Below are 11,597 nucleotides of genomic sequence, written 5' to 3'. Positions count from 1 at the left end.
CACCCCCTTCCTGACACACACACACACACACACACACACACACACACACACACACACACACACACACACACACACACAACTCACACACTCATTCCTCTCTTAGCAGAATCAGCAAGAAATTTCTACTTCTCAACCTTGCACTTTCCCTCTTCACAGACATCACTCTCAGACTTCATTCTCTCCTGAGCCCCAGTCCTTGTCAGTTGCCAGGTTTGAGGCAAAGCTACCTTCTCCTGGCAGGACCATGCTGGGAAGGAGGAATGTCTCCTGTTACTGAACTCGGGCTCTGAGGAAGGCTAAGTGAAACAGACAGGGTTAGAGTAATGGCTTGTAGTGGCACTATCAGGAGGGGTGGCCTTGTTGAAGTAGGTGTGTCACTGTGGGTGTGGGATTTAAGACCCTTTTCCTAGCTGCCTGGAAGTGAGTATCCTGCTAGCAGCCTTCAGATGAAGATGTAGAACTCTCAGCTCCTCCAGTATCATGCCTGCCTGGATACTGCCATGTTCCTGCCTTGATGATACTGGACTGAACCTCTGAACCTGTAAGCCAGCCCCAATTAAATGTTGCCATTTTAAGACTTGCCTTGGTCATGGTGTCTGTTCACAGCAGTAAAACCCTAACTAAGACAGTGAGAGGAGAATGGGAAAGGGGGGTTATTGCACAGAAAGTATTAAAATCTGTACCCCAAATATTCTGGTTATCTGATGAGTGAAACACCAGAACAGGATATGAGCATTTCACCCTTGATACCATTCTCAGAGCATCAGAGTTTGAGCCACGTGGAAGATGCTGGGTGTGGCTCATTCCATAAGAGGAAAAGAAAAAGTGGGTTATTGTAGTTAACACACTAGGTAGAAGGGTGTGAGCCATGCAGGGTAACAGAGACTGTCATGGCCTTCAGGCCACAGGAAGTCTACCAAAGAGAAACAGCCTTCTCCCCACATGCCTTCTAGGTCCTGTTTCTCTGGCTGAATTCATATGGCAATTCACTCCCCGCCCCCAAGTAGTGGGCACAGCCTGTCAGAGACACCACTGGGGGACTAAAATACCATTGTGTCCATGCTGGTCTGTATGGAATCAGAGGCCAGCAGGATTGAAGAGCCTCAGGGGCCATGAAAGATACAAGGAGTCTCCTCTACCACCAGCTCCTCAGCCGGGGAAAATCCACATCCCAGACTCTCCTGGTCACACAAGCAAAACCAGGGCCACCAGACCCAACCTCAACCCTTCTGCATGGACGCCTGTCAAGGATGCAGTCTTCTCCTCAGCGAGACAAGGTCTACGGCAGGGCAGTTCACCGAGTGTAAGGAGGAAGTAGAAACGTAAACAGGAAGTTCCAGGCTGGATTGCTGTTCCCACCCTCACAGGCCTCTACCTTCTGGGGTGCTGGAAGGCCCCACCTGATAGATTTATGACATCCAGGCACCTGGGAATAGTTCCAGGGTGTGGATGGAGGCAAAGGTCTATTGAACAGGAGAGCAGGCCAGCTAAACAATCTCAGAGACAGGGAGTGCACCCCAACCACTGGAAACTCATTCCCGTGAAACCGTGCTGTTAGTTCGGGTCATGCATGTGTACCATGTCTGCCCACAAATTGGCCAAGGTAGGAGGTTCTGATTAGCGATGCCCTCGTCATTAGCCTTCATTCTGACATAAATGGACAAAGAGGGAATATCTGCTTGCTTTTAGCATTCATGAGAGACTTGGATTATTTGTATGCTCTATAATGGACCTGCACTGGCTAGTTTCATGTCAGCTTGACCCAGGTAGGATCATCTGAGGGGAGAGAACCAGAGTTGAGAAAGTGCCCAGTACAACTGGGCTGCAGGCAAGCCTGGAGTGTGTTTTCAGTGATGGACAGACGTGGGAGGGGCCAGAACATTGTGGGTGGCACCATTCCTGGGCTGGTGGTCTTAGGTTCTCTAAGAAATAAAGCTAATCAAGCCGTGAGGAGCAAGGCAGTAGGCAGCACTGCCTCTAGGTTCCTACCCAATTTGCGTTCCTGTGCAGATTGTGATTCAGGTGTGTAAGGCAAGTAACCCCTTTCTCCCCAAGGTTTTTTTTTGTTTTTTTGTCATGGTGTTATCATCACAGTGATAGGAACCTAACTAAAGCAGAAATTGATGAACACTATCAGTCTAGAAGATTCCACGACATTGGGCCCACTGTTGTACTTCTCCAGCTGTGAAATGAGTTCCTTGGTCAGAGGCAGTGCTGTGTGGAATACCATGATGGTGAATAAGGCATTTCGTAAGTCCACGGATAGTAGTTTTGGCAGGAGCATTTCATTCAGGAAGGGCGCATCTATAACTAGAATATATATCTATTCCAGGAAGGGCAAAGCATTGCCCTGAGGAATGATGCTCTATCTGGGGTTCAGGATTGGTCTCTGATATTGACTGATCTGGCACTGGGTAGCAGCTGTAGCCAGGTCAGCCCTGGTGAATGGAAGTCCCCATTGTTGCAGCAAATAATAGTCTCCATCCCTGCCACCATGGCTAAACTAGAAGCAACACAGTGTCCTTTCAGGGTCAAGGGCTAGTTAAGTTGTAGTGCTTGTCTTGTAGGCACAAGGGCCTGAGTTCCATCCCCAAAAAGTGCGTGTAAACACTTGGGCACATACCTGTCATCATAGCTTTGGGTCGATGGAGACAGGATGGTCTCTGGGGCCACCGGGATAACCAAACTAGTCTAGTTGGCAAGTTCCAGACCAATGAGAGACTTTGTCTTCATAGAAAGCAATGGGCAGTGATTAAGGAATAAAACACAAGAATGTCCTCTGGATTCTTCTCACAAACACAAACAAATGTGTATGTATGTCTACACATACACACACACACACATACACACACACATACACACACACAAACACACACACACACACACACACACACACACACACACACACACGCATGCCCACACATGCTCTCGAGTGCACGCACAATGTCCCTCCATGGTGGACTGTCCTTACAGGAAGTCCTATTGATAAGCTTCTAGTAGCTCTCTCCGGCCTCATCCCTGAGTCCTGTCACCATACGTTTTTCTAAATCTGTGGTTCTCAACACTGGCTCTTCATTTAAATCATACAGAAAATCCAGGAATGACAATGTGAATTGGTTTGGCATTCAGAGGCAGGTGGCAGGCATCGGCCGTCTTAGGCAACACTAGTCTTCTTAGACTTGCTGTTGGAGCTTATGAGGTGAGACTGGAGCCTCAGTTCTCCTTCCAGCTCCTCATCCAGGAAGGAGCCTGTTTGCTAAAGGGTTTTGTGAAATGCAAAGACTTCATTCAAACGTAAATGATAACCTTTTCCTTCAACCTCAGGAGATGCCCAAGATCTTCCTACTTTTAACTTTTTACTACAGGAAGCATCAAACTACATACATTTTTAAAAAACCAAGCCTGAATGGTCCCCCAGAAACCCAGCTTCTAAAGTGGTATTCACACCCTCAGCCTCTGTCTCTGGGAGGATTATTTTTAGTGTGTGCTTTATACATATTTTAGTATTTAGCTGTAAAGAACAAAGAACATTTAAAACTGTAACCACATTACTATCCTGCCTCAAACAATTACATTATTCTTCTATATCAAGCATCGATCCCATTTATAGATACGAAAGGAAGTGTTTTGTAATTTTAACAACCAGGCCATGGCCGTTTTGAGCCTGACCTCCAGTGATCCATGATGCCTCACTCAGGTCTAGAGCCTAACCTCTATTAACTCAGGGAACTTTGCCCAAGTACACTGATTGGTCTTATTAAGAAAGCCAACTAATACTGTAAAATTTGTTTCTCAACAAGGTTAATGGGAAGTCCACCTGCCCATTGGAATATGGTTCTAGGCTGGAGGTTGTTAATCCAAAATGGATGAAAATAAGACCACTACCACAATTTTTGAGCCAAGATTGAAGCAAGCTTTATTAAATATTGGCCAGAGCCAAGGATACTGTCTTGATAAAAGGGCTAGAAATTCTTCACCCAGGATTCCCAGAGTATGGCACCAAATTATAGGTAAAACCCACAAAGTATATACTTCCTGCCTTTGTTCAATCAGGGACAAGCATACATCCTGACTTACTTCCTGCCTATGTGTGATCAAGCACACATCCTGTGCAGTTGGAGCAACCAAGCTTGTTTACAAAAGCAAAAATGGCCCCCAGCATTCCAGGAAGTTATCTGTCCTTGGGCAAGTGGGGCTTATATGTTAGAGGCAATTTTGTTTTATAGATCTCCTAAGCACAGCAGTTTAAACTTAAAACATCACTTCAGCCATCACAGAGGCCCATGAGACGAGGCAGAGTACCCCCCCACACACACAAATATCATCTCAACTGTTGTAAAAAAAACAAAAAAACAAAAACAAAAACAAAACCCTCCCGCTTCCTCTCAGCACTCCAGTTCCTTCTGGGTACTCACCTGCAGCTTTCTTTTTTCAACAGTGTATTTCAATAATCTCTCACTTTGTCTGTGGGTGTTTTGGTGAATTCTCTTACCACCCATGTCCCCAGCTTACCATGTGCTGTTCCTCACAGTAGTAGTCATGACTCCCCCTTTTTTTTTTTTTACTTTATTTAGTTTTGAACTCAAACGTGCCCAAGTTCCGTGGCTTTATTAAATCCCAAAGCTCAGGGCTAGAAATTCTTCACAACACACCAAAGTACAGCACTGGAGACTTCCCATTCTCCAGAATGAGGAAAATAATTTTCACTTGTTCAGTTGTTGAGGCGGGGTTGGGAGTGGTTAACTACATCTCATCCTGAAGGGCCTCCTGCTAGGACCCCATGTCCCCAGTGGGCAAAGGGACTTCTTGTTGGGTAACAAATTTTGTATTAGATTTTTTTTTCTTGAGCCCAGTCATTGGAGGAAGGTTCCTTGCACTGTTAGTGGTTAGTCCTCAGAGATCTGTGTGAGGCTTCATGGGTCCTTGAGGGTAAGGTTCCAATTGACAGCAGCTCAGTTGTTAACATTGAAAATGTTGGTTTTGGCATTTTGTCTGCATAAGTGAGGATTGGATGCATCACACACACACACACACACACACACACACACACACACACACACACACACACACACACACACACACACACACTCATATATATATGAGCCATAAAGAGACCCAGGACCTGGAATGTGTTCTCAGAACGTCCAACAGCAGGGCTACCAGGGAACAGCTGGAAAGGTAAACTAGACCTGAAACTCCTGGCAGGAGAGTCTGAGGATGAGTTAATATCTTAATTTAGTACGGTATAGTTCTTAAAATAATGAGCCAGTTTTAAGGCGTTAATATTAACCAACGCTTTATTCAGATTCTCTTGGCTGTTACCTAATATCCTCATCTTTCTCAGATTTCAGGTGAGGCACATCTTTTGAGGTTCTCCTTTATTCCATAGGTACCTGTGGAAATTTTCATTTTTATTTTGATTGCCATAGATTGAATATTTATGTCCTCCGCACCAGTCCTTCAGTCCATATGCTGACATCCTAACCCCACATTGATATTTGGGGATAGGGGCCTTTGGGAGGGGACTATACTGAAATAACGCAGCCTTCATGAAAAGCATTAGTGACCTTGCAGGGGATCTGGAGAGCTCTCCAGAACCTTCTGAGATTTCAGCTACCAGGTGGCCTATGCATCAAGAACTGGGACCTCAGCAGACACCAAGTATGTCAGCCCCTTCGTCTTAGACTTCCAAGTCCCCAGAACTGTGTGAAATAAACTTTAGTTTGTAAGTCTTCCAGTCTGAGGAATTTTGTTCCAGTAACTCCAAGGAACTAAGACAATGCCTTGACAGTTTCAAGGATTACCTGTCAAATGGCGGAGGCTGGCTTGTTGCTTTCCTCAAAGTTTAGACCAGAGTTCTCTCCTTTGGGGGAGGGGAGACCTCAGGCAAAAGAGACATTATCATCACAACATATCTAGTCCCCTCTGTCAGTGTGACACAACAATGCTGGATGCTTACCTTGACACCATATGTAGCCCCCTCTGTCGATGTGACACACCTATGCCGGTTGCTGATCTTGATTGTCCCGCTAAGGTAGTGCTGGTTGATTTCACCCCCAAGCTACAAAGTTGCACTGTGGTTTTCTTCTTTTTGTACTGTTTACTCTTCGGAAGGAAGTTACTATGGAGCTCTGCTCTGCTGGAGGACAAAATAGCTGCTGAAATGATCTCTAAGTCTTCCAAGTGGAGGACCCTTTGCCGACCCTCAGCAGCTCATTCTGCATGTATCTGCATTCTAATATCAGGACAGGTATTTATTTTCTACTTTACATCATAAATAAATGAATAAACCAAAAGTAAAACCACGTTTGTTCTTCTGTTCCTCAAACTGGTTTTTGTTTTGAAAACTCAGCAGTGGCCTGTGGCTTTCTGTCTCAGAACAGTGCAGGGGTTCTCTTTTATTTGGGGGATTCTTTTTTTTTTTCTCTTTGAGGGAGGGCGTAAGGGTGGGATTGAGTTTCTTTCCTGACATCATAAGATGGTTGATGTTCACTGTATTTCACTGGGGATCTTTCTGGCTCTTCAGTGGAAGTTTTCTAAGGAGCATTGGTTTCTTTTGTTGGGCTATGATGTTATAAGCAAGTCCTGGACCCTAACTGAGTTGTTATCATCAGGCATCATGGGCTCTGTGGGCCTCTCAACTGACAGAGCAACGACAACAAGAACAAAAAAGTAAGGGGTTTATTAATCCTTGATGTAGGCATTCCCAATGCTGCTTTATGTAGATGCCTGTAGGGTTATATAGGCCAACTCAAACTCATATTAAGCTCATCCTGTTACTACAGAAAGTATAATAATTCTCTTCATTTGGAGGTGGCCCTTTTTAGTTATTATAGATTGGACCAAGATTTACAGTTTGTTTTATAAGAGTGGTAGTAATCATAGGTCTGATGTATACAATCCTGAACACCATATTTCTTATCACTCTGTTTGCATGAGGCTCTGTGTTAACTCTGTACAATACTGTAGCCCCGAGATAAGTCTGGTTTCTTTATAAATAAGGGGGGGGGCGCATGTAATTTGTTCGGGCTCCCTCACATCGGTCATGGTGGCTTTTCAAATGGTGTGTCTTTAAAAGCCAGGTTGGGAAGATGTCCTAGTCTATACATTCTCTGCCTTACAAGCATGAAGGTCTGAGTCTGGATCCTTAGCACCCCCACAAAAGCCAAGCATAGTGGGCGTGCCTGTAACTCTAGCACTGGGAGAAGGGGAGACGGGGGATCCCCAGAGTTTACTGACCAGATATTGTAGACCGTTAGTGAGCTCAGTGCATTAGTCACTTTCAAAAAATAAGGGGGGCTGGCAGTAGAGAGAGACACCCAGAGACACTCAGAATTGACCTCTGGCCTCCACACACATGTGAACATGAGCCTACGTGTCTTTTGAACACACATACATTTGTACATGCACATACACTGCACACATCCAGAAAACAAAACAAAAGAACCACCGTGTCCTCTTACTACCACCAGGAATTTTTTCTTGAAATTGGCCTGGGGTGGGGCTCTGGAATTGGAAGATATGAAGGGTTTTATAAGCTTCTTTCTTCTTCTTCTTCTTCTTCTTCTTCTTCTTCTTCTTCTTCTTCTTCTTCTTCTTCTTCTTCTCTTCTTCCTCTTCCTCCTCCTCCTCCTCCTCCTTCTCCTTCTTGTTGCCAGGTGATAATGTTTGACCAGGATGATTTGCCTGTCCCTTGGATGTTATCTGAGTAATGGCATCTGTATCGCACCTAACTCACCATGATGTGACTGCCTCAGTCAATGGCATCTCTGCCCTGCGACTCAGGGGACTGAGGCAAGATGTCCACAGGCTTTTCCTGATGGTGCCCTTATTCTTAGGATGCTGGCCTCAATCTTTGACATAAGACACAGCATCGAACCTCCACCCTCGAATCCAAGAATGGCTGCATTTACCATATGTCTGGCTCTGAGGAGAATTTTACTCCCATACTACGCTGGTTCCACCTCCACTAACAGGTCCTTAACTGGGAACCTGAGAGGGTTGAGTGGCTTCTACTAAAGTCACAAGCCTGTATCTGGGTGAGTTCTGAGCTCTACAACAAACTTTCAAGTCCAGGCTGTGACCTGAAGTCAGATCTTCTTTGAGTGTCACCTCTTCCCTTCCTTAAATACATACAGGTTCTTGATATATGGACTCAACTTCAGGTGGGGCAGCCTAGCTGAGGTGAAGGATCCTGAATGCCAGGATCTCAGCATTAGGCATTGAGTGTCCCCCATCTCTTTCCTATTTTTCTTCACAATTTAAAGTTCTGAGGGTATTTTAATTTACTCCTAGTGTGGTGGTGGTGGGGTGTCCTGTCTGACTCCTCCCCACTCTTTTCTGTGCTTTATTTCCTCAGCCAGCCACCCCTCCCCAATCTTACTGTGTGACCTGTGACATTTCCATGTCATTTTCCATGTACCAGGCGCCACATCACTACCCAGAGCCCACAGCCAATGCAGTTGGTTGTTGTAACCACATCCATTGGCCACTCCCCTTCCCCAAATGTGTTAGCTCTGTCCCTGTGCCCTCTTATAATCAGTCAATCCCCACATTTCCACCACTCAAGACTTGTTACACCCACCTCTCCTTTCCCCCATCACGCTAGGCTAGGAATAAGTTCTGAAGCCAGACTACCTTCCTCCCATCCCTAGACTCTTTGTTATGAACGGACCAACCCAGAACCGTTTTCTAAAAAATACGTTGTCCTTTGCACTGGCAGAACTCCTGCGTAAATTCTAACTCAGGTTCCAAAACACCTCCGGCCTGAGCCTGACCTTACCAAGCCTTCAGCCCCACCCTAGCCTAAGGGCCAATCCAGGGTGTCTTCGGAGCTCCTGAGAGACCCATCCTGATTGGCTGATGCGGAGTCTCGCAAAGCTCCGCCCCGAGGCGCTGGCCTCTGCAAGAACCCGGAAGTGCGAGCCTCGAGATGGAGGGGCATCGGAAAGTGGAGCTCAGCGAGGCCCTGGCGCTCGGGCCGGACTGGCGCCACGCCTGCCATGCGCTGCTCTACGCGCCCGACCCCCGCAAGCTGTTCGGCCGCATCCCGATGCGCTTCGCCGTGCTGGTGAGGACGCGTCATGCACGGCCGCTCCCCCGCCCCAGGGCTCGCGAGCCCGGGCCAACCATCATACCCTCCTCCCCCAGATGCAGATGCGCTTTGACGGGCGCCTGGGCTTCCCTGGCGGCTTCGTGGACGCGCAGGACAGCTGCCTGGAGGACGGGCTGAACCGGGAACTGCGCGAGGAGCTGGGCGAAGCGATGTCTGCCTTCCGCGTTGAACGCTCTGACTACCGCAGCTCACACATCGCGGCCAGACCGCGCGTGGTGGCCCACTTCTATGCCAAGCGCCTGACTCTGGAACAGCTGCAGGCTGTGGAAGCCAGGGCACCTCAAGCCAAGGACCATGGGCTGGAGGTGGGACCAGCCTGGGATCCACTCCAGCTCCAGTCTGTCCTCCCCCAATCCCCTTACCGAGAAAAGCCACTGGGTGGAGGAGATTTTGACCCTCCGACTTTGAATTCTTTCAAGTGGCATGAACTAGTTGGGATCTTGGTCATCTCCAGGCTAGATAATACCACCTACTCGGCCACCTTTAGCGGCCCCTGCAGAGAGCTTTTTAGAACACACATCCAAAGGTCTCTCCAGCTCTATGCTAGTGCACATGATACCCTAAGCTCTTGACTTTGGGTTCATATTTCCCTTAAGCAGACAGTGAGTCTAATGCTAGGGACGCCTGTGTGTAGAGGTGACCCTGAACCTGGGAGTGAGAGCGCTATTAAAACTGATTAGTGCGCACACTTTGACAGTGTTTAGACTGAACAGTCCATTGGAATCACTTGAGTTGGGTAAGGATGTCAGAGGAATACTTGGGTATTTGCATTTTTCTTGAGCACCCAAGTGCTACCTATACAGTGGTGTGAGTTCTGAGTTTTGAAATACTGCTACAGCCAGGCATGCCTCCTGGAGGCCGTCGCCAGTAAGGGTGAGGAAAAGGATGGAGAAGGATTGGCACGGATGGAGCTTGGAACCCAGCGTGGCTCACTTGTCCACAGAGTTTGGCTCTCTAAGCTCTCCTGAGGTGTGATTATTAGGCCCGGTTCTGCTTGGCTCTTCTCTGGAGAGTTCTGTTCCAAGGTAGATAAGGTAATGTGTTGAGGTTCTTGAGGTCCCACTTGTCCGATGTCTCCTTTTCATAGGTGCTGGGCCTGGTGCGGGTACCCCTGTACGTCCTCCGTGATGGTGAGGGAGGCCTGCCTGCCTTTCTGGAGAATTCCTTCATTGGAGCTGCCCGAGAGCAGCTACTAGAAGCCCTTCAGGACTTGAAACTTCTGGATCCTGGCATTATTGCAAAACTAAAGATCCCAGATTCTAAGTAGAATCGGACCAGCATGGACCCCTGGAACCCAGAGGGCCTTGGTATGAGGGAGGGAAGGACAAGTGGTCTCTCTTTGGGGTATAAAGGATTGTAGGTGGTGCCAGATTAGCAACAGGGAAGGATATGCACTGTTTTCAACGGAACACCTTGTCTGGTGGCATTAGGGATAAAAGGCCTTTGTAGTATCCCAGAGTCCTGCCTTATACATGGACAAACAGCCTGGAAGCTCCAGGTATGTATATGTGTAGTTCGTGGTCACACACAGCCTGACACACTGTCATCTGCCCAGTTTAACCATGATGTGGCATTTGGCACATCCCACTCCTTCCGGGTAAATGGGAGGGTTTCTTCCCCATCCGCTGTAAGGCTGCTGTCCTGTGTCCAGCCCAACCCATGCCTGTTAGGGAAGCAAAGGAGATGGCTTCTTTCTGAGAATTGTCCTGTGTTACCTGGGGCTTGAGCAGAGCAGTGGGTTTCAGAAAGTGACGTAAGGGCCTACCCAGCCCTGCGCTCTAACTGAGAGTTGGAATTGTCAAGGGCTTCTTAGGAGGCCTGAGACCTCAGTCCTGATACCTGTCTTCCTGCGTGTTCATCTTTGAGCTCCCATTGTCTCTGTCTAGCCTGCCCTGCTTAAAAAAAAACAACCAAACAAACAAACCAAAAAAAAACAAAAACAAAAACAAAAAAAAACCTAGAGGCATCTGGAAGAGTAGGCTGATATCTGGGCCTCCAAGTTCCAGAGCTTTTTCAAAAGGTACAGGTTAATACTTGCTCAGTGCTAGGTATGGTGACAGAAATAGAGACCCACTGCTCTTGTCTTTAAGACTTCACAGTGAGGAGTGAGCACACAGCATCATAAAGAGCACTACACAGTAAGAAGTAGAAGCCCCTTCAGTCACATGGTGTCCGTGGGAACCCTTTACTCTGCCACGTCAAACTTATCTGCATGATGTATAAATTTGTGGTTGTTGTGTCCCAGTAAAACACCAATTAAAAAAAAGCAGCTGTCTGGCTTCAATGACTTCAGCTGGGAAAGATAGGCTAAGGTTTGCGATGCCTGAGTTTGTAAGCATTCTGTTGACATTCTTTCACTTGGGTTCATCTGAAAAGGCCCTAGTAAAAATGGAAGAAGGGAAAGGAAGGGAGAAATCACATAGGGATTTGGAAAGAAGTTCCTGTTAGTCTATGCCTTTTTATTGGAGAAATTAGTCCATTG

The 11,597-nt window shown here is 47.1% G+C and overlaps 1 protein-coding gene across 3 annotated transcripts; it reads left to right on the top strand.

Moving 5' to 3' along the window:
• Positions 1-7,579: 7,579 nt before the first annotated feature.
• On the top strand, positions 7,580-11,381 carry Nudt16 (nudix (nucleoside diphosphate linked moiety X)-type motif 16). Of its 3 annotated transcripts, NM_029385.2 has the most exons (3): positions 8,908-9,070; positions 9,151-9,420; positions 10,203-11,375. In NM_029385.2, exons 1-3 carry the CDS (start codon positions 8,933-8,935, stop codon positions 10,380-10,382), a joined length of 588 nt encoding a protein of 195 aa, NP_083661.2. In that variant the 5' UTR covers positions 8,908-8,932; the 3' UTR covers positions 10,383-11,375. The 3 variants fall into 3 exon arrangements, with proteins under 3 accessions (XP_030100551.1, XP_006511908.1, NP_083661.2); XM_030244691.1 differs by having other exon boundaries at positions 7,580-9,420; positions 10,203-11,381; XM_006511845.4 differs by having other exon boundaries at positions 8,874-9,070; positions 9,151-11,381.
• The last annotated feature ends 216 nt before the right edge of the window (positions 11,382-11,597 follow it).

Source organism: Mus musculus, chromosome 9 (assembly GCF_000001635.26).
Source record: "Mus musculus strain C57BL/6J chromosome 9, GRCm38.p6 C57BL/6J".
NCBI classification, from domain to species: Eukaryota; Metazoa; Chordata; class Mammalia; order Rodentia; family Muridae; genus Mus; species Mus musculus.
Note: the sequence above shows the minus strand (reverse complement) of the source record. Positions and strands in the feature narration are given on the sequence as shown.